The 27438-nt window shown below is 46.5% G+C and overlaps 1 protein-coding gene across 2 annotated transcripts in view; it reads left to right on the top strand.

Moving 5' to 3' along the window:
• Positions 1 to 27438, top strand: part of SNX18 (sorting nexin 18) — a 54044-nt gene that overhangs the window by 8220 nt on the left and 18386 nt on the right. The window contains exon 2 of one of the 2 annotated variants that reach the window (XM_063961947.1): positions 16751 to 16827. The exons of the other annotated variant lie outside the window; for it this stretch is intronic. Coding sequence (XP_063818017.1) covers positions 16751 to 16827 — 77 coding nt within the window. The remainder of the gene's footprint in view (positions 1 to 16750; positions 16828 to 27438) is intronic. 2 annotated transcript variants of the gene reach the window in all.

Raw genomic sequence — 27438 nt, 5'->3', positions numbered from 1 at the left:
GACTCCATAGCAGCTCCTGTGAATGCTGCTGGCACATTTGTCTGTGATTCTGCTAAATTGCTCCACACGCATTACATGTGGCAGACGAGAGCTGCCACTAGAGTGATAACTGGGTAGTATTATCTCAGTAGATCAGTTCTGCTCATGTTATGATGGTTTGCATAGTTGCAGGGTAGTGCGAGTACCTGTTGCTCCCACCTGTTGACTCGTCTCTTGGGGCTGCAAGTTTACAAATAGAGGTGATGTAGAATCACACACTTCACTGATGCTTTCGGACCTGCAAAAAACGCCACTTTCTATATGATGGGAAATAATACCAATCAACGTTGGTGATCAACGTTGTGATTACGTTTTCTGTGACGCATCATTTTTCATCATATCAGTAATTCAGCATAATGACAAGCAGTACATTGATTTTCAAAGCTCAACATACAAGTAGCATTGTAATAATAGAACATGTTTTGTATTTATAGAAGACCATAATGTGTGTGTGTGTGTGTGTGTGTGTGTGTGTGTGTTAGAACTATTAGATATATAAACAATTGCAATTCTAAAACCGTTTTCTCTAACGTCCTAAGTGGATGCTGGGGACTCCGTAAGGACCATGGGGAATAGCGGCTCCGCAGGAGACTGGGCACATCTAAAGAAAGCTTTAGGACTAACTGGTGTGCACTGGCTCCTCCCCCTATGACCCTCCTCCAAGCCTCAGTTAGATTTCTGTGCCCGACGAGAAGGGTGCACACTAGGGGCTCTCCTGAGCGTCTTAGTGAAAGTTTTAGTTTAGGTTTGTTATTTTCAGTGAGACCTGCTGGCAACAGGCTCACTGCATCGAGGGACTAAGGGGAGAAGAAGCGAACTCACCTGCGTGCAGAGTGGATTGGGCTTCTTGGCTACTGGACATTAGCTCCAGAGGGACGATCACAGGCCCAGCCTGGATGGGTCCCGGAGCTGCGCCGCCGGCCCCCTTACAGAGCCAGAAGAGCGAAGAGGTCCGGAAAAATCGGCGGCAGAAGACGTTCCTGTCTTCAATAAGGTAGCGCACAGCACTGCAGCTGTGCGCCATTGCTCTCAGCACACTTCATACTCCGGTCACTGAGGGTGCAGGGCGCTGGGGGGGGCGCCCTGAGACGCAATAAAACATGATAAAAATACCTTACATGGCAAAAAATACATCACATATAGCTCCTGGGCTATATGGATGCATTTAACCCCTGCCAGAATATACAGAAAAACGGGAGATAGGCTCCGCCCCCTTTTCGGCGGCCTTATCTCCTCAGCACACTGGCGCCATTTTCCCTCACAGCTCAGTTGGAGGGAAGCTCCCTGGCTCTTCCCTGCAGTCACTACACTACAGAAAGGGTTAAAAAAAGAGAGGGGGGCACTAATTAGGCACAGTATTAAAACATACAGCAGCTATAAGGGGAAAAACACTTATATAAGGTTATCCCTGTATATATATATATATATATATATATATATATATATATATAGCGCTCTGGTGTGTGCTGGCATACTCTCCCTCTGTCTCCCCAAAGGGCTAGTGGGGTCCTGTCCTCTATCAGAGCATTCCCTGTGTGTGTGCTGTGTGTCGGTACGTTTGTGTCGACATGTATGAGGAGAAAAATGATGTGGAGACGGAGCAGTGTGTCTGTAACAGTGATGTCACCACCTAGGGGGTCGACACCTGAGTGGATGTACTGTTGAAAATTACGTGACGGTGTCAGCTCTGTATAAAAAAACAGTGGTTGACATGAGACAGCCGGCTACTCAGCTTGTGCCTGTCCAGACGTCTCATAGGCCGTCAGGGGCTCTAAAGCGCCCGTTACCTCAGATGGCAGAAACAGACGCCGACACGGATACTGACTCCTGTGTCGACGGTGAAGAGACAACCGTGATTTCCAGTAGGGCCACACGTTACATGATTGAGACAATGGAAAATGTTTTATACATTTCTGATAATACGAGTACCACCAAAAAGGGGTATTATGTTCGGTATTACCTGTAGTTTTCCTGAATCTGAGAAATAAAATGAGGTGTGTGATGATGCGTGGTTTTCCCCCCGATAACAATTGATAATTTCTTAAAAAGTATTGGTGTATACCCTTTCCCGCCAGAGGTAAGGGTGCGTTGGGAAACACCCCCTAGGGGGGATAAGGCGCTCACACGCTTGTAAGAACAAGGGCTCTACCCTCTCATGAGATGGCCGCCCTTAAGGATCCTGCTGATAGAAAGCAGGAGGGTATCCAAAAATGTATTCACACACATACTGGTGTTATACTGCGACCAGCAATCGCCTCAGCCTGGAGGTGCAGTGCTGGGTTGGCATGGTCGGATTCCCTGACTGGAAATATTGATATCCTAGATAAGGATAGTATATTATTGCCTATAGAGCATTTAAAAGATGCATTTCTATATATGCATGATGCACAGCGGAATATTGCCGACTGGCATCAAGTATAAGTGCGTTGTCCAATTCTACCAGTAAAATGGTCAGGTGATGCGGATTCCAAACGGCATTTGGAAGTATTGCCTTTGAAAAGGGACATTTGGGGTCGGTCTTTTAGACCTGGTGGCCACGGCAACAACTGGGAAATCCACGTTTGTACCCCAGGTCGCCTCTCAAAATAAGACGCCGTATTATCAGGCGCAGTCCTTTGTTGGCAAGCGGACAAAAGGTTCCTCTTTTCTGCTCGTGACAGAGGGAGAGGAAAAAGGCTGAAGAGATTAGCCAGTTCCCAGGAACAGAAACCCTTTCCCGCCTCTGCCAAGCCCTCAGTATGACGCTAGGGCCTTACAAGCTCAGGCACGGTGGGGGCCCGTTCTCAATGAATTTCAGTGCGCAGTGGGCTCACTCGCAAGTAGACCCCTGGATCCTTCAGGTAATATCTCAAGGGTACATATTGGAATTCGAGACGTCTCCCCCTCGCCGTTTCCAAAAGTCGGCTTTACCGACGTCTCCCTCTGACAGGGAGGCAGTTTTGGAAGCCATTCACAAGCTGTATTCCCAGCAGGTGATAATCAAGGTACCCCTCCTGCAACAGGGAACGGGGTATTATTCCACACTATTGTGGTACCGAAGCCAGACGGCTCGGTGAGACCGATTCTAAATCTAAATCTAAAATCTTTGAACACTTACATACAGAGGTTTAAATTCAAGATTGAGTCACTCAGAGCAGTGATTGCGAACCTGGAAGAAGGGGACTACATGATGTCTCGGGACATCAAGGATGCTTACCTTCATGTCAAAATTTACCCTTCTCACCAAGGGTACCTCAGGGTATGGTACATAACTGTCACTATCAGTTCAGACGCTGCCGTAGGGATGGTCCACGGCACCCCGGGTCTTTACCAAGGTAATGGCCGAAATGATATCCCTTCGAAGGAAGGGACTTTTAGTTATCCCTTACTTGGACGATTCCCTGATAAGGGTAAGATCCAGGGAACAGTTGGAAGTCGGTGTAGCACTATCTCAGGTAGTGTTGCGGCAGCACGATTGGATTCTCAATATTCCAAAATCGCAGCTGGTTCCGACGACTTGTCTTCTGTTTCCTAGGGATGTTCCTGGACACAGTCCAAAAAAAAAAAAGGGTTTCTCCCGGAAGAGAAAGCCAGGGAGTTATCCGAGCTAGTCAGGAACCTCCTAAAACCGAACCAAGTCTCAGTGTATCAATGCACAAGGGTTCTGGGTAAAAATGGTGGCTTCCTACGAAGCAATCCCATTCGTTAGATTCCACGCAAGAACTTTCCAGTGGAACCTACTGGACAAATGGTCCGGGTCGCATTTTCAGATGCATCAGCGGATAACCCTGTCACCAAGGACAAGGGTATCCATCCTGTGGTGGTTGCAGAGTGCTCATCTTCTAGAGGGCCGCAGATTCGGCATTCAGGACTGGGTCCTGGTGACCACGGATGCCAGCCTGCGAGGCTGGGGAGCAGTCACACAGGGAAGGAATATCCAGGGCTTAGGGTCAAGCCTGGATACATCACTTCACATAAATATCCTGAAGCTAAGGGCCATTTACAATGCTCTAAGCTTAGCAAGACCTCTGCTTCAAGGTCAGCCGGTGTTGATCCAGTCGGACAACATCACGGCAGTCACCCACGTAAACAGACAGGGTGGCACAAGAAGCAGGAGGGCAATGGCAGAAGCTGCAGGGATTCTTCGCTGGGCGGAAAATCATGTGATAGCACTGTCAACAGTATTCATTCCGGGAGTGGACAACTGGGAAGCAGACTTCCTCAGCACGACCTCCACCCGGGAGAGTGGGGACTTCACCCAGAAGTCGTCCACATGATTAAAAAACTCGACAGGTATTGCGCCAGGTCAAGAGACCCTCAGGCAATAGTTGTAGACGCTCTGGTAACACCGTGGGTGTACCAGTCAGTGTATGTGTTCCCTCCTCTGCCTCTCATACCCAAGGTACTGAGATTGATAAGATGGAGAGGAGAAAGCACTATATTCGTGGCTCCGGATTGGCCAAGAAGGACTTGGTAACCGGAACTTCAAGAGATGCTCACGGAGGATCCGTGGCCTCTACCTCTAAGAAGGGACCTGCTCCAGCAAGGACCCTGTCTGTTCCAAGACTTACCGCGGCTGCGTTTGACGGCATGCCGGTTGAACACCGGATCCTGAAGGAAAAAAGGCATTCCGGATGAAGTCATCCATATCCTTATCTAAAGCCAGGAAGGATGTAACCGCAAAAACATTATCACCGCAATTGGCGAAAATATGTTGCGTAGTGCGAGGCCAGTAAGGCCCGACGGAGGAAATTCAACTGGGTCGATTCCTACATTTCCTGCAAACAGGAGTGTCTATGGGCCTGAAATTGGGGTCCATTAAGGTTCAGATTTCGGCCCTGTCAATTTTCTTCCAAAAAAGAACTAGCTTCAGTCCCTGAAGTTTAGACGTTTGTAAAAGGGGTACTGCATATACAGCCTCCTTTTGTGCCTCCAGTGGCAATTTGGGATCTCAATGTAGTTTGGGTTCCAAAAGTCACATTGGTTTGAACCACTTAAATCTGTGGAGTTAAAATATCTCACATGGAAAGTGGTCATGCTGTTGGCCCTGGCCTGGGCCAGGCGCGTGTCAGAATTGGCGGCTTTATCCTGTAAAAGCCCTTATCTGATTTTCCATTCGGACAGGGCGGAATTGAGGACTCGTCCTCAGTTTCTCCCTAAGGTGGTTCCAGCGTTTTCACCTGAACCAACCTATTGTGGTGCCCGCGGCTACTAGGGACTTGGAGGAATCCAAGTTGCTGGATGTTGTCAGGGCCCTGAAAATATTTCCAGGACGGCTGGAGTCAGGAAATCTGACTCGCTGTTTATCCTGTATGCACCCAACAAGCTGGGTGCTCCTGCTTCTAAGCAGACTATTGCTCGTTGGATTTGTAGTACAATTCAGCTTGCACATTCTGTGGCAGGCCTGCCACAGCTAAAATCTGTAAAAGCCCGTTCCACAAGGAAAGTGGGCTCATCTTGGGCGGCTGCCCGAGGGGTCTCGGCTTTACAACTTTGCCGAGCAGCTACTTGGTCAGGGGCAAACACGTTTGCTAAATTCTACAAATTTGATACCCTGGCTGAGGAGGACCTGGAGTTCTCTCATTCGGTGCTGCAGAGTCATCCGCACTCTCCCGCCCGTTTGGGAGTTTTGGTATAATCCCCATGGTCCTTACGGAGTCCCCAGCATCCACTTAGGACGTTAGAGAAAATAAGAATTTACTTACCGATAATTCTATTTCTCATAGTCCGTAGTGGATGCTGGGCGCCCATCCCAAGTGCGGATTGTCTGCAATACTTGTACATAGTTATTGTTACAAAAATCGGGTTATTATTGTTGGGAGCCATCTTTTCAGAGGCTCCTCTGTTATCATACTGTTAACTGGGTTCAGATCACAAGTTATACGGTGTGATTGGTGTGGCTGGTATGAGTCTTACCCGGGATTCAAAATCCTTCCTTATTGTGTACGCTCGTCCGGGCACAGTATCCTAACTGAGGCTTGGAGGAGGGTCATAGGGGGAGGAGCCAGTGCACACCAGTTAGTCCTAAAGCTTTCTTTAGATGTGCCCAGTCTCCTGCGGAGCCGCTATTCCCCATGGTCCTTACGGAGTCCCCAGCATCCACTACGGACTATGAGAAATAGAATTATCGGTAAGTAAATTCTTATTTTAGAGCAGCAATTTCCAGATTTAGACCCAGTGCATTGGTAACCTACATCCATGATGGGATCTAAAACACCTTGCATTAGATCTTCTAAATCAAAAATAGACTTTCTTGCAGAATGCAGAAGACTTGCTACCTGATAATCCTCAAGGTCAGACTGTCCAGCCTTCATAAGGGGCATATGTTACTGTATTGTCAATTCTAAAACCAAAGCCCAAAAGTCACCTACTGTCTCATCATCGTCCCAAAATGCCCCCACATGCCTTCACACCAACTTGCCTCAAAATGCCCCCACGTGCCACTCTGAGCCTTACTTCCTCCAAAATTTCACCACATGCCCTCTTACGTAGCACAGAAGGCCCAGCTCCCTCTTCCTCCTCTGATGTGCTGAGCTGAGTGCCTACATTGTGCTGGCTGCTTCCATCACGTCCAGGCTTATTTTGTGTTCTGACATAAAGAAGAGAACTGAATCTTAATTGTTAGTACTCACTGTTTAAAGTAGTTTAGCCGAGACATACTGTATGACAGTGACAGAAATTTGGCCTCGGGATTTGAGCTAGAGCCGGCTGTATGAAGGCGACATGAACGTGACAACTGTCATATGTGCTTTCTCTTGTCATACGGCTGCTTGAGGCAGGACATGTGTTCAGTGACTGTACCTCGTTCTTTCAATGCTTTTGTTCTGTACTGTTCTGTATTTTTTCGATTTTATCTTTTCCGGCAGCAATATTAAGTGACCTTTAAAGGCTAATTACTTTCTAAAATGTCTAAAATCAGGAATTAGGTGGTGATTACTGCAATGCAGAAATAACAGACTATGGGGTAAATGTATGAAGCAGTGATAAGAGTGGAGAAGTTGCCCAAGGCAACCAATCAGCTGCTCTGTATAACTTTATTGTATGCAAATTTTAAATGTTACTTCAATGCTGATTGGTTGCCACGGCTAACTTCTCCACTCTTATCACTGCTTCATACATTTACCCGTAAGGCTGCTAGATGTCCTAAGAGCTGACGCTTTTCTGTTTTCATCTAAAAATTGGTCACCTTGTGTCCATATATTGTCCAGTTTGTCTAGATCATGAACACACAGACTGGTAGACCGCACCAGCGATGCAATTGCCCCAGAGCCTCTGTGCAGCATGTTATTGTAGGGATGTAATTGAAATGCCGGAAGTTGGGATACCGACGCCGGAATGCCGGCTAACTGGCTATTCCCACTCGTGGGTGTCCACGACCCATAGAGTGGGACTAGCCTGCAAGGGGCTCCGTTGCGCTCGCCCCCCCCCCCCCTCCCCCCCCCACAAGCTGGCATTCTTGTGGCTGGGATCCCAGGGTTGGTGTGCTGACCTCTGGGATCCCGACCACCAGCATCTCAGCCCCAATCCCTTTTTAAAATGCTGAAGCTTCACAAAATAGCATGCATCTATCTGTGTGCTTTGTAAGGATAACGTGAGTCTGATGCTTGAAGAGCTCTTGGTTGCATTGATTTCTGAATGTCTTTCAGTGCAGCATAAAGGCATAATAAGCCTCTCCCATCCTCTGACCTCAGCAGTGAAACACTAGATGCAGATCCCAGCCATTACTCATTACATAGTTGTACTTTTCTGTAGAGCTTTTTTCCCCCCTCAGTCTGTCTGCCATGGTGGAATTCCAGTTAGACTTGGGAGTAAACTTACTAATCCGCACTTTTCAAAGCCATTGTGTCTTTGGCAGTTTTGGCCGCTGGTTTTAAAGGGGCAGTGATGTTAAATATACCTGGTTTCACATTTAATATTATTAATTGCCACTTTAAATCCAGATGAAGCTGCTTTGAGAAGGCCACGTAGTAAATTACCCCTTTGGACTCTGTTGTAGTTGGGGTCAGGCCAATTTAAAGTGAGAATTTTTTATTTTAAATATTTATTTTTTATGGGTCACGTATACGCCACCTTTCATAGTTACAGGAATGCAGCTACAGGCCCTGGGGTACTGAGGGATGGGATCTCTACAGTAGTGAATTTGTTCCTAAACCTTACCAGATGGTTCGGTCAGACCAATTTTGAATTTGAAATCGTTGAACCCTTACCTGAGGGTGTTCAAATTCAAAATGGAGTCTCTATCAATTTCATGCACTGCCATTCGGCCTCTCCACTGCACCGAGGGTGTTCACCAAGGTGATGGCAGAGATGATGGTTCTCCTCTGCAGACAGGGGGTGAACATAATCCCATATCTGGACAATCTGCTGATAAAGGCATCGTCCAGGGAGACGACGTTGCAGTCCATTGTTCTCCCGACTCATCTGCTCAGGGAACACGGTTGGATCCTGAACCTTCCAAAGTCACTTTTGGAGCCGACACGGAAGTGCAGAGGGTTTTTCTGCCAGAGGAGAAAGCGGTGATTCAAACAATGGTCCGGGATGTCCTGAAGCCAGCCCGGGCAATGGTTCATCAGTGCATTCGCCTTCTGGGGAAGATGGTTGCCTCCTACGAGGCTCTACAGTACGGAAGGTTTCATGCTCTGTCCTTCCAACTGGATCTCCTAGACAAGTGGTTGGGATCTCATCTACACATGCACCAGAAGATACGTCTGTCGCCGAAAGCCAGGATTTCACTCCTCTGGTGGCTGCAAATGCCTCACCTTCTGGAGGGCCGCAGGTTCGGGATTCGGGACTGGATCTTTTTAACCACGGATGCAAGTGTCCGGGGCTGGGGCGCAGTCACGCAGGGAGAAACCTTCCAAGGAAGGTGGTCAAGCCTGGAATCCAGTCTTCCGATAAACATTCTGGAACTAAGATCCATCTACAACAGTGTGCTCCAAGCGGCTCATCTTCTGCGAGATCGAGCCATTCAAGTACAGTCGGACATTGTAACGACGGTGGACTACATAAATCGGCAGGGCGGAACGAAGAGCAGAGCTGCAATGTCAGAGGTAACAAGAATCATCCTATGGGCAGAAAAACACGCATTGGCACTGTCAGCAATCTTCATTCTGGAAGTAGACAACTGGGAAGCGGACTTCCTCAACAGACACGATCTCTATCCAAGAGAGTGGGGCCTCCATCCGGAGGTGTTCATGGAGGTGACAGATCTTTGGGGTGTACCTCAAATCAACATGATGGCCTCTCGTCTCAACAAGAAGCTTCGGAGGTATTGTTCCAGGTCAAGGGACCCGCAAGCCGTGGCAGTGGACGACCTGGTGACTCCGTTGGTGTTCCAGTCAGTGTACGTGTTTCCTTCACTTCCACTCATTCCAAGAGTTCTAAAACTCATATGAAGAATAAGAGTTCAGGCAATCCTCATTGCTCCGTACTGGCCAAGAAGGGCTTGGTACGCGGATCTTCTGGGTCTTTTGCTGGAAGATCCGAGGCCTCTTCCTCTTCAGGAGGACCTAATGCAACAGGGGCTGTTCGCTTATCAAGACTTACCACGGCTACGTTTGACGGCATGGAAGTTGAACGCCAGATCTTAGCCCGGAAAGGTATTCCGAACAAGGGTATTCCTACCCTGATACAGGCTAGGAAAGGAGTAACGTCTAAATATTACCATCGCATTTGGAAAAAATGTGTTTTGGTGTGAATCGAAGAAGTTTCTTACGGTAGAGTTTCAACTGGGACGGTTTCTCCTCTTCCTGCAAGCAGGTGTGTGTATATGGGCCTGAGGTTGGGATCCGTAAATGTCCAGATTTCGGCCCTATCCGTTTTCTTCCAGAAACAACTGGCTTCCCTCCCTGAGGTTCAGACTTTCTTGAAAGGGGTTCTGCACATCCAACCTCCCTTTGTGCCGCCTACGGCACCCTGGGATCTTAAAGTGGTGTTACAGTTCCTCCAATCAGATTGGTTCGAGCCTTTACCGGAGGTTGAGCTTAAGTTTCTCACGTGGAAGGCTGTCACTTTGTTGGCCTTAGCTTCTGCTAGACGTGTGTCGGAGTTGGGGGCTTTGTCTTGTAAGAGCCCCTACTTGATTTTCCATGAAGATAGGGCTGAGCTCCGGACACGTCACCAGTTCCTTCCTAAGGTTGTGTCAGCATTTCATATCAATCAACCTATGGTGGTGCCAGTTGCTACTGACTCCTCAATTTCTTCAAAGTCCTTGGATGTTGTAAGGGCTCTGAAAATCTATGTAAAGAGGACTGCTCATCTCAGAAAATCGGACTCTCTGTTTGTCCTGTATGATCCCAAAGATTTGGGTGTCCTGCTTCTAAGCAGACGATCTCTCGCTGGATCAGTCACTATCCAGCATGCGTATTCTACGGCAGGCTTGCCGTGTCCAAATTCTGTTAAGGCCCACTCTACTCGTAAGGTGGGTTCTTCCTGGGCGGCTGCCAGGGGTGTCTCGGCTTTACAGCTTTGCCAAGCAGCAACTTGGTCAGGGTCAAACACGTTTGCTAAGTCCTACAAGTTCGATACTTTGGCCTCTGAGGACCTCAAGTTTGGTCAATCTGTTCTGCAGGGGCCTCCACGCTCTCCCATTCTGGGAGCTTTGGTACATCCCCATGGTACTAATTTGGACCCCAGCATCCTCTAGGATGCAAGAGAAAATAGGATTTTAATTACCTACCGGTAAATCCTTTTCTCGTAGCCCGTAGAGGATGCTGAGCACTCGCCCAGCGCTTCGTTATCCTGCAGAGGTTACTCCCATGGTACTAATGTGGACCCCAGCATCCTCTACGGACTACTAGAAATGGATTTACCGGCAGGTAATTAAAATCCTATTTTTCCTGTGTGTGTGTTGTCACATTTACACTATGTCAGGCAAAGAGTGTGTTTCTTGTACAGCGGAATGTTCCTCTTCACCAGGGGGCTCACTACTGGATACTCAGGGCATTGCACCTTCCCAGAATAGCGGGCTGAACCGGAGTGGGTTAATTCCATTAAAGGAATGATCGCCAATATTTCTACGAAATTACCCCGCAATGAGAAAGAGACGCAATACTTAAGACAGACTGTGGATGGGTTTATGAATAGAGACTCCATCCCCAAACCAGCGTCTCAATCCCCTCCCATTTGTCCGCAAAAACGATCTTTGGCCCATATCCTGCACTCTGACGGGTCAGACATGGAGGAGGACGAGGTGGATTTGGAGGAGGGGGTGCTACTCTGTCACAGGGAATAGAGGCTCTTATAGAGGCTATCAGAGATGTTCTGCAAATTCCTGATAAGGCGTCAAGAGGAGTGTGAGGAATTTTATTTTAATGCAAAAAAGAAGTACTGAGTCACTTTTCCTGCGTCAAAGGAATTGAATACCCTCTTTGAAGAACTGTGGGTTAATCCTGATAAGAAATTTCAAATCCCTAAAAGGTTGCTCTCATTTCCTTTTCCTCTGGAGGATAGGAAAAAATGGGAAAATCCACAGATAGTGGACGCATCAATCTCTAGGCTGTCACAAAAAATTGTATTGCCTGTCCCTGGTGCAGCCTCCCTAAAAGACACGGCTGATAGTAAAATTGAGACTACACTCAAATCATTGCACACAGCTGCTAGGGTGGCCCAGAGACCCACTATTGCATGTGCATGGATCACAAAAGTCATTGCTAAATGGTCAGGTAACCTAATTGAGTGGTTAGATTCCTTGTCTAGGGGGGATGTTGTTTTACTCCTGCAGCATATACAGGACTCTGCGAACTTTATGGTGGAAGCCATAAAAGAGATAGGTTTGCTTAATGCACGCACCACCGCTATGGCAATGTCGGCACGCAGGAACTTATGGCTACGTCAGTGGACTGCTGATGCGGACTCCACGAAAGGCGTGGAAGGCCTACCATTCACAGGAGAGGCCTTGTTTGGAGATGAACTAGACCAGGCCTGGCCAACCTGTGGCTCTCCAGATGTGGTGAAACTACACATCCCAGCATGCCTTGCCACAGTTTTAGCATTCCCTAATAGCAAAACTGTGGCAAAGTATGATGGGACTTGTAGTTTTACAACAGCTGGAGAGCCACAGGTTGGCCAGGACTGAACTAGACAAATGAATCTCCAAAGCTACTGCGGGTAAGTATATGTATCGTCCTTCCGCAGCTCCCCCAGCCAGGAAAGTTTATTCAACTTCAAATTTACAGTCCTTTCAGACTTAAGGGCAAGTTTAAGGGCAAATCCAGGGGTGCTTCTACGGCCTCCAGAGGCGCAAGAAATAAACCACGCAAACCAGCAACTGCAGGTGCTCAGGAAAAGAGCTCAGGCTCTGCTTCCTCAAAGCCTTCAGCATGGTGGTGGACCGCGATGCCTGGCGGGCTATCAGGTGGGAGTCTGAGTAAAATTCTTTAGTCACATCTGGTCAAGTTCGTGCCAGGCTCCCTGGGTCATAGATCTTATTTCCCAGGGCTACAGACTGGAGTTCCAAGAGCTCCCACCTCACAGATTCTTCAAATCAGGCTTACCAGTTTCATAAGAGGCAAGTTTAACTTTACAGCAGGCCATCCAACAACTGGTAGAGACTCAAGTCATTGCTCCAGTTCCACCTCATCTGCACAACAAGGGGTACTATTCCAACTTGTTTGTAGTACCAAAACCGGACGGTTCGGCACGGCCGATTCTGAACCTCAAGTCTCTGAACCCGTTCTTAAGAGCATTCAAGTTCAAGATGGAGTCTCTGAGAGCGGTGATCTCAGGTCTGCAGGAAGGGGAATTCCTAGTGTGTCTGGATATCAAGGATGCATACCTTCATATTCCAATCTGGCCACCTCTTCAGGCTTATCTGCGGTTTGCACTGCAGGACTATCACTACCAGTTCCAGGCCCTGCCATTTGGTCTCTTCTCGGCACCGAGGGTGTTCACCAAAGTAATGGCAGAGATGATGTTTATACTCCGCAAACAGGGAGTGAGTATAATTCCGTACCTGGACGATCATCTGATAAAGGCGCCGTCTAGGGAGAGGTTGCTGGACAGCATTGGTCTCTCAACCAAACAGGATCCAGTTCTGAATTCCGAACCTCGACAAGGTGAGAAGTCTGTAGCCACCACAGAAGGGAGATCCTGGCTTTTGGCGACAGACGGATCCTCTGGTGCACGTGAAGATGCGATCCGGACCATTTGTCTACCAGGATCACGGGTGGATTCTGAACCTTCCAAAATCTCACCTAGAGCCAACAACGGAGGCTCCCATTCCTGGAATTGATACTGGACACAGTCGCAAAAGGTGTACCTTCTGTTGGAAAAGGCATTGGTAATCCATTCAATGTTTCGGGATGTCCTGAAGCCAACCCGGATATCGGTGCATCTATACATTCGCCTTCTGGTGAAAATGGTGGCCTCTTATGAGGCGCTTCAATACGGAAGGTTTCACGCTAGACCCTTCCAGCTCGATCTGCTAGACAAATGGTCCGGATCGCATCTTCACGTGCACCAGAGGATCCGTCTGTCGCCAAAAGCCAGGATCTCCCTTCTGTGGTGGCTACAGACTTCTCACCTTGTCGAGGTTCGGAATTCAGAACTGGATCCTGTTAGCCTCAGAGGTTGGGGAGAAGTCACCCAGTGGGTGCAGTTTCAAGGAAGATGGTCAAGTCAGGAAGTCATCCTTCCAATCAACATTCTGGAACTCAGGGCCATATACAACGCCCTTCTTCAGGCCTCGTATCTTCTTCAAGATCGGGCCATTCAGGTCCAGTCGGACAATGTGACGGCAATGACGTACATAAACCGACAGGGCGGAACGTAAAGCAGAGCAACGATGTCAGAGGTGTCAAGAATTCTCTGGGCCAGGGCTGGCCAAACCAGTCCTCGAGATCTACCAACAGTTCACATTTTCCAGACCACCTAGCTGGTGCACAGGTGTAGTCATTACTAATTAAGATGTGCTGCATTCATTCCTAACTGACAATTCTACAGATCTCCAGGAGGCCTGGAAAACATGAACTGTTGGTAGATCTCGAGGACTGGTTTGGCCAGCCCTGCTCTGGGCAGTAAAAAATGCTGTAGCGTTGTCAACGGTCTTCATTCCGGGAGTCGATAACTGGGAAGCAGAGTGGAGCCTTCACCTGGAAGTGTTCAGGTGCTTGACACGTCGATGGGGATATCCACAAATTGACATGATGGTCTCTTGTCTTAACAAGAAGCTCAAGCGGTATTGTTGCAGGTCAAGAGACCCACAGGCGGTAGCGGTAGACGCTCTGACGACTCCATGGGTCTATCAGATGGTGTACGTGTTTCCTCTGATCCCAAGAATTCTGAAAAGAATAAAAAGGGAAAAGGTTCAAGCAATACTCATTGCTCCGGACTGGCCAAGAAGGGAAGGGCCTGGTACCTGGACCTTCTGGAGATGCTCCTCGAAGATCCGTGGCCTCTACCTCTTCGCGAGGATCTTCTGCAACAGGGCCCGTTCATCTATCAGGACTTAACGCGGCTACGTTTGACGGCAGAGAAGTTGAACGGCTGATTCTAGCCAGAAGAGGGATCCCTAACAAAGTTATCCTGACTATGATCCAAGCCAGGAAGGGGGTAACGTCCAAACATTACCACCGTATTTGGAAGAAATACGTCTCTTGGTGTGAGAGCAGACAATTTTCTGCGGTGGCATTTCATCTGGGACGTTTCCTGCTTTTCTGCAGACAGGTGTGGATGTGGGCCTACGTCTGGGCTCCATAAAAGTCCAGATTTCGACCTTGTTCATTTTCTTTCTAAAACAATTGGCTTCTCTCCTTAAGGTCCAGATGTTCTTGAAAGGGGTTCTGCACATCCAACCTCCCTTTGTGTTTTCCAGGGCACCTTGGGATCTCAGTTTGGTGCTGCAGTTCCTCCAATCGGACTGGTTTGAACCGTTACAGGAGGTGGACGTAAAATTTCTTACGTGGAAAACCGTAACACTGTTGGCCTTGGCTTCAGCAAGACGTGTGTCGGAACTGGGGGCTTTGTCTCACAAAAGCCCCTATTTACTTTTCCATGAGGATAGAGCTGAACTCCGAACTCGTCAGCAATTTCTTTCTAAAGTGGTGTCTGCGTTTTACATTAACCAACCTATTGTGGTTCCGGTTGTTACCGACACCTCTGCTACTTCAAAGTCTTTGGCTGTTGTGAGGTCTTTGAATGTATACGTAAAGAGGACAGCTTGTCACAGGAAATCCGACTTTCTGTTCGTTCTCTATGATCCCAATAAAATTGGGTGTCCTGCTTCAAAGCAGACAATTGCACGCTGGATCAGGCTCACTATCCAGCATGCTTATTCCACAGCAGGCTTGCTGGTTCCAAAATCTGTACATGCCCACTCTACTAGGTCGGTGGGCTCTTCCTGGGCGGCTGCCCGGGGTGTCTCGGCTTTACAGCTCTGCCGAGCAGCTACTTGGTCTGGTTCGAACACGTTTGGTAAGTTTTACAAGTTCGATACTTTAGCCTCTGTGGACCTTCAGTTTGGTCAATCAGTTCTGCAAGAACCTCAGCACTCTCCCACCCGGTTTGGGAGCTTTGGTACTTCCCCATTGTACTAAATGGAACCCCAGTATCCTCTAGGACGCAGGAGAAAATAGGTTTTTAATTACCTACCGGTAAATCCTTTTCTTGTAGTCCGTAGAGGATACTGGGCGTCCGCCTGGTGCTTTGTTCTTCCTGCACTGACACTTGGTTAAGTATTGTTGTTTGGTTCAGCTGTTGCTGTTCCTGTTTCAAGTTTGGTTAGCATGGCTTTCTTCTTGTTTGCGTGTGCTGGTTCGGAATCTCACCACTATACTTATCTATCCTTCTCTCAAAGTATGTACGTTTCATCGGGCACAGTTTCCTAGACTGAATCTGGTAGGAGGGGCATAAAGGGATCAGCCAGCCCACACTATCAAATAAAGTGCCCATGGCTCCTAGTGGATCCGTCTTGGAACCACGGTATCCTCTACACTACAGACTACGAGAAAAGGATTTACCGGTAGGTAATTAAAATCCTATTTTTTTTTTTTATGGCCACCACCCCACCGTTGCGTGACAAAATATTTATGCCATGCTTATTGTAGAACGTGGTGGCACGACCTATGTTAACTGTTCAAGAGTTTGTATCTGCAAATGCAGAAGCCATGAAAATGCATAACGAAAACTTGCCTAAGGGGCTTTCTAGTTTTCAAGTGTTTTTTCCCATTTTCCCAGCACACATGCGTGATCAAGCCCAAGGCTACATACTGTTATAATCATTGCAGATTGTCATGTTTGTATTTATGTTATCCTTATAAAGGTTAGAGTAAGCTTGGAATGCATGGTTACATTGTCGATTTAAGGTGCATACACACTGGGCGTTTTTGCCCAGCGTGTATACACAGCAGTGATCGCTGACATCGTTGGGCTGAAAAGCGCTCAGTGCATACACAGAGTGCTTTTCCCCGCTGCCCAGTGATGTCAGCAGGGGTGAGCGGCCCTCCATAGCAGGACGCTATGGAAAGCCGCTCTCCCCGCCGTTCATCTACTGGTAATACCAGTAGATGAACTGCGGCCGCCAGCGATGAAGCGGGAGCGCGCACATCAGTGCTCACTGCTCATCGTTTGGCCATACACACTGGGTGGCTTTGAGCTGAAAGCAGCTCAAAACACCAAAAGCGAGCTGATTTCAGCTCAAAATCACCCAGTGTGTATGGGCCTTTAGCATTCCTGAAAATCACTTCTTCTTTTTTTTTGGTCTATTTTTACAAAATCATTTACGTTATCTCACCAGACCCGCTGCGAAAGAGTCCAATTGTGAGGCGAAAGAGCTTCTGTCAACTGCACACTTTGAAAGCAGCTGTATTGCTGGTCAGTATTCTTGATAATGCAAACTATCGTTTTAGAATGAGCAGTTAATACTAGTCACAGTGCATCAGGGACTGGGGACTGGTCTCTACTCAGTAGGGAGGTTGCCCTTTCGGTATATTAGTTCAGTGCACATGACTCCCTCCACGGTGAAGGTAAGGGGCTAGCTAATTGTGACGATAAGTACAGATGAGTGGCTTGTTAGATAATTGAATATGTAAAGGGTGACACCAGGGCTTAAAGTGGTCCTAGAGAGGTGGTGAAACTCATTTACCCCACCACCTACAGCAACTCACCGCCTGTGTCCCTCCAGCAGCTCCATGCCCTGTATAACTCCAGCAGCTTCCCCACCTCTCTTGTCACTTCAGCCCCCTCTCATCTTGTCTGCAAGATGCAGAGCCTGCTCCTCCTTATGGCTCTTCTTCAGCTGCAGTGACTGCATGACATCACATATGCCGTGCCGGAAAATGAAGCAGATGGGACCTGAGGAAGGGAGGAATGCTGTCCAACAGACACAGTGTGTGAGTACCAGGAGGGGGTGGAATGTAGATGGTGGAGGACCATGGAGCCACCAGGACCAAAGTAATGGGTGCTGGTGTCACTTTTCGCACATTTCAGCTCGCTACCTCTGGGTATAGAGCAGAAATGGCGGTGCAGGCAGCTGATCACGCCTGAATGGATAAACAATTCAAAAGCTCTGTTGGGCACCATCTACTGGCTGCCGGTTGCACGGACAATTGATTTCCTTCCATTGTTAGTAGGCTATGCTTGCTGCTTACATAATAGTTTTTCTGCCATAAAAGATCACGTATCACAAGTAGTCACATGGTAAGAGTAGGATTCACGTCTCCTGCAACAAAACTATTGCCTCCCCTACTCCTAGAGGAACCAGCTATAGATTTCCAGCTTTCAGAACTGGTCAAAGGTCCACCTTGCTTTGAATATATTGTTTACCCTATAGCCATGTCATGCCAGTGTCCTTTGTATCAAATTATCTGAAATCCTGATCTCTTGAAAGCAGATGGATGTCCTTTCCCCATATGTTTTGTCATCCTCCAGATTAGGATGGTTATTTCTCCATGTGGACATGGACTTAACAGAAAGAGAAGTTTTTAAAGTCAAGCACAATAGATAGTCCATATACAGGTAGGTTTTTATGGGGGACCCACCAAGACAGTTTTGCTATGATCTCTCATTATGCTTCATATGCGTTATCGCCATCTGCACTATTTGTGATCCCATTGTGTGTCTTAAAGGATCACTACACCGGATAGTCTAGTTGTCTATGGGAACTGAAGATATTTGAGATGGAAAGTGGATTGTATAGGAAGATATTTTCAGATACACTGCAAACTTCCTGCCCAGTTATCCCTTGTCTGGGTTACTTCCTGCATACAGCTACTGCACTATCTCCATCTAGCCATGATACAGTATATCTGGCCTTTCATACAGGTGAGCCATAGTAGCCCAGAGTGGACGGATTTTGGAATACATGTGGATCCTCTAAAACATTCATTAGTTGTAGGTATGGACATTAGAAGCTTCTATGCACTCGTAATTAACCATTGCGTCAAAAGAATTTAATGATAAAGCATTGCAGTGAAAAAAACAATCTTGGCACAGACGCGCAATAGTGACTACAATGTTAAACAACTGAATTCAGCTGTTTACCATCAGAAAGCCATCTCAACCATTGAATATCGATGTCCATCCCTAATTACTGTAGTTGCAGAGCGACGTTATCAGTGTTGTTGGTGCAGGAGAGCTGATATTCCACTAACCGCTCCACTTCATTTCTTCTGAGGCCTGAAGCTTATCTTTCGCTAGTTTAGGAACCCAAAGGCTTTGAGAAAAGAACAAAGCAGTTTATCTAAACTTAGAGAATGTGTGTTTCTTGGACAGGTGTGTCCCTATATAAATACAAAAGGCCAAGCAGAAAAACCTTTCCTCTAGGCTGGGGGACTTCTGCTTGCATAGATAATTTTATGCTTCAAGCATTTTTCTTCTTCTGTTAATACCCAGGAATTTAAAGGACTCAACCGTCTCCACTTCCTGGTTATTTACAGCTATAGGACAAAAGGGCTGCTTATGCGATTTCCTAAAATCTGCAATCATTTCTTTAGTTTTTTTTTACATTTAAAATTAAGTGATTAGTTTTACTCCAAGCCTCTAACCTAGCGACCTCAGATCTATATTCTAACTCATCGTCCTTACTAACTAAACCTACAACTGCAATATCATCGGCAAATTTCATAATGTGAACTGACTCCGATTTAGAAATGCAATCGTAAGTAAACAAGGAGTACAGCAGGGGACTCAGTACACAACCCTGGGGCACCCCTGTACTAATTACAAGCTCGCTAGATAGAGAATTATGCAATCTAACAGATTGGGGCCTATTTGTCAGAAAGTCCAAGATCCATCTACATACAAAATGATTTAATCCTAACTGAGATAGTTTACACACTAACGATGTTGGGTTTACCGTATTAAACGCTGAACTGTAATCCACGAACAAGATTCTCGCCGAAGAACTTGTGGATTCTAGATGGGTAGCCACACAGTGGACCAAAGTAATAGCAGCATCATCCGTCGACCTATTTGCTTTGTATGCAAACTGAAAAGGATCCAGATTAGCTGGGATATTTTTCTTTATATATCCCATAACCAATCCTTCAAAGGCCTTCATTATAAGAGATGTCAGAGCAATTGGTCGGTAATCGTTTGCCTCACAGGCCTTACCATTTTTGGGAACCGGGACAATAATAGATGACTTAAAACACTTAGGCACACAACAAGTGGCAAGGGAAAGATTAAAAATCATAGTAAAAATCCCAGCCAACTGCTCAGAACATGTCTTAATTACATTTCCTGGGATCCTATCTAGACCGGGGGCCTTACCTGATTTAGAACTGGCAAAGCACCGTCTAACGGACAATTCATCCAGTACCAGGGGCTCCGCATTTTCCAGATTTCCATCCCATTCAACAGGGCAAACAACCATGCTATCAAAACGAGAATAAATACATCTGCCCCATAATTCTGTTCAGTATCATAGGCTGCTGAACAGATGATGTAATGAGGAGAGAAGCTTTGGAACACTTCTCTGAACGATCTTCTGTGTAATATAAAGTACACCCCCTTCCTCCATTTCCCTGTGCCTTCAAATGACATATTGTGAGTCTGTGTAACTGGCAGCCGTCCGGAGCAGTTTGAAAATCAGATGGATATTTTACTTAGCTGCCCTTCTACAAATCATTACTGGATCCATGACTAAAAGGTTCTTGCTATTTAACGGAGCTTTACTGCCATACATATGACAGTCGGGGCTGGCGATGAACATTTAGTAGTGTCGAGGCCTTGTTGTTCCACCAGTGTTTGGAGCCAAGAGTAAGGTTTAATTTTTATATATATACATATATATATACCCCGTCATGTCCTCTATGAATTACCTTGAGATACATAATATAACAGTGGAAAGGTTAGTAAAATTCCTGTTCCTGGGAAACACGGATATAACTGATTTCACGCCTCACAAAGTTGTAAGGATTGTATTACATAAAGACTAGTATAGTCTGTAATTGGTTAAAACTTGGTCCAAGCCCGGAGTGATGGCTTTCAGCTGTAATCTGTACCCTTGCTTGGCTCTCTCGTAGAAAAAGGAAGGGCATGCTGGGTTATATTATATATTAAACACAGATGATAAGTAGGTAGAGGGGGAGTGTTTCCAGTTAACGGCAAAATTGATAATTACATCTGTTCTGTATTTTCTCAGCCTTTGTCTGTATCCACTTATATAAATACTAGCTGAGTCAGAACGTTGAAAGCTTAAAAAAAAAACCAGGCTGGCGGGCAGGTCACAAACATTCCTACGTCCTCACAAAGCGTCTTCAGAGGAGGCAGGATGGGGTGTATGCGAGGTGGGTCTTTCTTTCCCTGAAGGCCCCGTTTTACATTCTCTGCCACTCCTGGAGTTACGTTTCCCCCCTGAATCCTACATTCCTCAAGTACAGTTATCGGTACTGTCATACTGCTGTCTATGTTTCATATTTTGCCAATGGGGCTATCGAGAACTGTACATTATGGGGTATATTCAATTAAGGTCGAAACTGCCGTCTTGTCGAAAAGACGTCAGTTTTCGACTTTTCAGGTTGGAAGGGGTTCCGACCTATTCAGTCCCCTGCTGTTTTAGTTGACAAGTCGGGGAATTCGGCTTGTCGAATAGTACGTGAATCGGCAGTATAGCTGATGGAGGGAAACGGGGCCAAATTCGACAGGTTTTGGCCCCGTTTCCGACCATCTCAGTCCGACTTAAAAGAAAAAAAAAAAAAAAAAGTCGGACTGAGATGAGGGACCTGAGAGGAGGAGAGCTGTGGGCAGACGGGGGCAGCAGCGATACAGCACAGCGCTGAAGGAGGATGTGGCACAGCCGCCGCTTACGGCAGTGTCCACCCGGCTCCAGCAAGTGAGGTCCCGCTTGCTGGAGCCGGGTGGACGCTGCCGTGAGGTCTGGTGGTTGTGCCACATCCTCCTGCAGCGCTGCTGTCCCCTGTCTGCCCGCTGGTCTCCCCCCTCTCCGGTCTCTCCTCTCAATTTAACTTTTTTAAAGTCGACTTGAGATGGGCATTGAATAGCCCTTTTCAGATCCATTCCGACAAATGCATGTCGGGATGGATCCGACCTCAATTGAATATACCCCTTAGTAAATCATTTAGATATATTGGACCAATTGGTTACAAATATGCATTTTATTATTAATCACATCCCCAGCTTATAAAATGACACACTGAGGCCCTGCGCGTGAGACCTTACATTGTAGGGGAACTGTAGGCAGACCTAAAGAGGGGAGCAGAAGTGTTGGATGGGGCAGTAAGCTGTATTGGAGATGGGAGTTTTAAAGGCTGGTAGGTTATATGATTGTGTGAGAGGGCGTTGGAGGTTGGGAGCAGCACAGGAGATATCATGTCTCCCTCCTGGACTTTGTTAAAACTCTTCATATATTTGAAAGTTTCTGTCATGTCCTCCTTTTCCCTTCTCAGCTCCAAACTATACATACTGTATTGAGATTTTTTTAGTCTTTCTGGGTATGTTTTGTGATGTAGGCCACAGGGACGTGCAGTCAGGGGAGGCAGGGGAAGCAGTGCCTCCCCTGTCATTAATGATTAAAATAATGCAAAGAAGATACTTATGACACATGTTCTGTGTCATAAGTATCTGCTTTAGGCTTTGTATTTTAGGGCCGTCCCTACCATTAACTCTGGAACTGGTACGAGGCTGCTTAAGGTGCGGGCACGGCACCACAATTAGGAGGGCACCGCAGCCCTACATACCCTGTCACAGTGAGTTATTCAGATGCACAGACCCCTGTTTCCCCCGTATCCCTTTGACCCTGGTATCTCACGGTGTCCCCGCTGCCAGCACACAGTGCTCTGTGTTCCCCCGCCCCCTCTTCTCCTGGTGTCCCAGCCAGTGCGCACAGTCCCCCTGTGTTCCCCCGTCCCCCCAGCCAGCGTGCACAGTCTCCCTGTGTTCCCCCATCCCAGGCAGGGGGTGGGGGGGATCAGTACAGTCACTGGGAGTCTTGCAGGGTGAGAGGGATTGCTGCAACTGCAGAACTCTGCTGCTAGGTCTACTTGGTAGCGTGAGAAAGGCTCTCTCATACCCTCCAGCGTGACCCATACCATTAGGTACAACATGCTCTGTTCCTGGACTCCCTTGCCAGTGGCTGTTACAGAGGTGGTGCTGCAGCACAGTCTAAAATTCAGATAGGGGAGCCTAAGGTTACTGGTTTTATAAGCCATTTATAGTTATAAAGATGCCATTGGTTGTTTATAGCATGGGATTCAAACCTACTAATGGGCTCAATTCAGTTCGGTGGGATGTTGCCATTTCCAGTAGTTTTGAGAACTTTTGTCGCCAAAACAAATTCCCACTAATTCAATTCTTGGAGATGTTGCTCTTTAGTTGGAGATGTTGGATTTTAGTTGGAGATGTTTTTACAATTCCTGACAATTGTTTTCTATATAGCTTATAAGGGCCAGACCAATTCAATTAAATGTCGGTTGTGGTGAGAGTTCTAATTCCTGACAATTTTATTCTAAATCTCTCTCCATTTTTTTCTCTCATCCCCAAAGGGGTGAGCGTTTACAAATTTTTGTTTTTAATTTAATACTAAGCTATTAGAAATGCTGTAAATAGGTCTCATTTTTCAATCCAACTTGTTTATATTCCCACTGGCTAGTTTAGCAAGTGGTTTGTCCCTCCCCCATTGTTAGTTGTTTCAACTAACATATCTTGCTGCAGTAGAGTATTTTATCTGAAGAGGGAGGACAGCATGAACCTGAGTGGAGTTTGAAAAGGACGCAATGTGTTTTGTGCCGCAGCGTACCGTCACTACCCTGCACCCCCCTCCCCACACCCAGTACACTAGGCCGGACAATCGGTTGATCAGCAGTTCACGCTACCATATTAGTAACGGTGCACAGAGACCTCTGTATTTACTATATGAGAACATAAGACATTTGCACAGGGGCAATTCCCAACGTGAAAAGGGCAAACACATATGCATGGACAAATTCACTGCATGTCAGTATTTTTGTAACTGTGGAAGTAATTTGGAGTTGGGTGTATACCCATTTGCATAGTGAAATATCCACGTTTGACCTGTGCATGCCTACCTCTCAACTAACACTCCCCTCCCCACACACAGTACACTACCTCTCACCCTGCATCCCCCTCCCCGCAAACACTACTGCAGCTACCCTACACCTTCCCCATGCGCACACTACACTACTTCACTGTACACACCCTCCCCTCCATACTACCGCTGAACAAGTGGATACCTTTAAATACCTGGGTTCAACTATCAATGGTCAACAGATAGCCGCTACAAGTGACATCACGAGTCACATAGGTTGTGCCACAGCTGCCTTTGCATCTCTGAAAAAAGGCCTCTGGGGCCAACAGGACATTACCATTGCCACAAAAATTAGGGTATTCAACGCATCAGTTAGAACAATATTACTTTATGGTTCAGAATAATGGCAATACTTAAAAATGACCTAACAAAGCTGGAACGTTCCCAAATGAGGTGCTTACGAAATATACAAGTAAAACTAACAGACCGGAGAAATTAAAACATCCAAAATCTATACAAAGACCAACCCCCAGTTGAATCGTATATTAGAAGACAGCATTGAAAGTGGTTTGGACATGTCTGCAGAATGGAGCCTAAAAGAATACCATACCAGTGCCTAAATACTCTAACACATGCCCGGAGGAATGGAAAATAGTAAGTGATATGCCAAAGAAAACATGGCTAAAGTCAATTGCCCAAGATTTTCAACCATTACACTTCCATATTGATGATGCCAAGCTAGCCACCCTAAACCAATCCCAGTTGCGTGTGATAATTAGAGATTCCCTGCCTTTGGCTGTCACACAGTGCCAGCAAGCTTAGCCTACTGGTGCCAAAGACAATTAAGTCACATTATAAAGCGATGATTGATGTTTTTCCACACTTTCACAGAACATTGTACTGCTTCCCACTGCTGCTACCATTCCTTTCATGTCAGTACCAAAATGGTTGTGGCTTCTTCTCCAAAATCTTGTCTTATATAACATTGCATTCCTGGGAGTACAAGGTGGGAAAATAAGTCTCCTCCCTGTCCCTTCGCCGACTTGCATATTTAAGTCAAACTAATTACAATATCTCTCTCTCTCTGAATTGAATTGCAGACTAAAAAAAACACACTCCTGACAATTGAATTCCCGTGATGCACGGGAGTGTGAAAAGTCAGGAATTTGAAGACAAACTGTCACTGAATTGAATTGACCCCAAAAAGCTTGAAAAAGCTGTTGAGGTTGTCGAGATTTTTGGCAGTTCACCAACGAGTAACTGATTTTATTTTGATTTATTTAGTTTCCTAAAAAGGTGATATCTTTGCATATCCCATAAATAGCTGAGTGCTGTAGGGGGGGGAGTGGAGTAAGAGGAGCCATTTATTACTTATGCTAATTACATCCCCACTGTACAGTCCGCACACAGGGGCCGATTCAATTGTTTTGGGCGTCTAAAAATCCCGTCTAAACAGGACTGCCCAAACAACTGTCACAATTCAATTGTATTTGGGCACCCATACACATAGAGCCCAAACACACAAGGTTCAGTCATCTAAAACTGGAAAAAATATTTTGATTTTTTTTTTTTTTTAATTTTCATCAATCACTCAAAAAATGAAAACTCTTACAGCATATGAGCCATCATGATTGCAAAATAAAACTTTGTGGATTTATTAAACAGCATCAACAAATTTATTTATTTATGTTCAAAAATGTTGATTATTAGATTTTGTTTTTGAAAGTTTTTGAAAGTTCAAATTTTCACTTTTTATGGAAACATGCTGCTGTGTATTATATCACACGAAAGCCCATAAAAATAGATTTAGAATAAGACCTTCCCCAACTCTCTAGCTCAATTAGGTGAGCTGCAAGTGCAATTTAAAAAAAAGTTACTAGCAATTTTTTTGTGAAAAAATTGCAGCTTTCAAGGTATACAGTATATACTCAAAACCATTGAAAATATCGGCCTAGAATTGGGGGTTTTCTTTACACCCATGGCAGCGTTTATCAGGGCCGTAACTACCTATGGGCCAGCGGTGCCTGGCACACAACACAAAAGCACTGTGGGTGCAGTACTGCCGGCAGAACCCGCGGGACCAAGACCAACGCCGCTAGCTTCAGCGCTGGCAGCGATGAGGTATGCCTGGCCCCTACTCCCGCAATTGCCGCAACCACCAGCACTGCAGCTGCCCACCCCCTCCTGGCTCTCTTTACACACACATAGTCTAGATCAAGCATGTCCAAACTGCGGCCCTCCAGCTGTTGAGAAACTACACATCCCAGCATGCCCTGACACAGCTTTAGCATTTTCTGACAGCAAAACTGTGTCAGGGCATGCTGGGATATGTAGTTTCACAACATCTGGAGGTCCGCAATTTGGACATGCCTGGTCTAGATGCATCGTCGCTTGGAAAGTGATAAAATGGAGAGGTGAAAAAGTGCCAGCCAATCAGCTCCTAAGTGCCATGTCGCAGACTGTGTTTGAAAAATGGCAGTTAGGAGCTGATTGGTTGGTACTTTTTCACTCTCCATTTTATCACTTTCCAAACCATGATGCATCTGGCATTCTTTTCACACATATACACACACACACACACACACACACACACGCACGCACTCACTCACTCACTCACTCACTCTCTCTCTCCTCTACCTAGCTAGCGTAATGTCTATAAGGGGCTCTTCTATGGCGTAACTTATATTAGGTGACTGACAAGGGTGTGGTTCATTAGGGCGACATACATTGGGTCGACCACGTTTTGTTGACATGCATTAGGTCGACATGGAAAAAGGTCGACATGAGGTTTTTTACCTTTTTGGGGTCGTTTTCTTCGTAAAGTGACTGGGAACCTCAATTAGTGCACCGTGTCCCCTCGCTTCGCTCACCATGCTTCGGGCAAGGTGCCTCGCCCCTGCGGCGCTCTGCACATATTACCGTTCCCAATTGTAGTCCACGTGGATCGTTAAGTATGAAAAAGGTCAAAAAATGAAAAAAAAATGGTGAAAAACTCATGACCTTTTTTAATGGGACTGACTGACGCTGCTGTGCAGTGTAATGGTACTAACCGATGCTACTGTCGGGATGCGGTTACATTGCCGGAAGTCAGGATACCAACGCCGGAATCCCGACCACTGACAATGCAGACAGCCGTAGTCCCCTCTAACGGGCTGTTCCCAATCGTGGGTGTCCACGACACCCATAGAGTGGTAATAGAACCTGCCCGCAAGGGGCTTCTTTGCGCACGCCCCCCCTGCCGGCATTCTGGCGGCTGGGATCTCGGCGTCTGTATGCTCGCCGCTGGGATCACGTTACATACCCCTACTTTCTGGTGTAGTGTGAATTGGTACAATTTTGCTGCGACGCCCCGTTCCCATAAATAAATGCTCTGTCATTTATTATACCAAATTTCATAGCAGTCTGAAACGGTCAGTATGAAACCTGTGTTGAGTTTCATGTGATTGTTGAAACAAGTCCAAAAATATTGGTCTGACAATAGTTGAGGCCCACACTGTTAATGCCAAAGCACATTAGAATGCAAAGTGACCCTGGGTAATTCTGAAGATATTGCGTAAGCCTTCTAGTAACTAACAGTACATTGTCACCATATTGGTGCGGGTTACCTGCATGGGTTGCCTGTACATGCGTGCTGACTTACAATGAAACCGTGGTACTACCGTGTTTGAAAGATTCTTAAATCACAATAGACAGGAATTTAAGAGGACGTGTGAAGGGGAATACCCTTTACTTGCTAAATAAAGCTGTACCTTACAGATCCGCAATCACATGAATGCATTTACAGGCGTGTCTGACGCCCTTGCATGGCTATGACACACGAGACTGATCCTGTCAGAGAGGAAAATATTAGCATTGTGCTATAAAAGTCTGCAGTGCGTCCGTTGCTCTGGATTGCTGCCATTACATTTCTAAGCATGCTAGCCATTAACCCTGTAACAGCTTCTGACATCGCACATAGATTCCTGGAGACGTGCAAG

This window comes from Pseudophryne corroboree, chromosome 1 (genome assembly GCF_028390025.1).
Source record: "Pseudophryne corroboree isolate aPseCor3 chromosome 1, aPseCor3.hap2, whole genome shotgun sequence".
NCBI lineage: Eukaryota > Metazoa > Chordata > Amphibia > Anura > Myobatrachidae > Pseudophryne > Pseudophryne corroboree.
The sequence above is the reverse complement of the archived record's forward strand: the minus strand, read 5'-3'. Positions and strand labels throughout refer to the sequence as shown.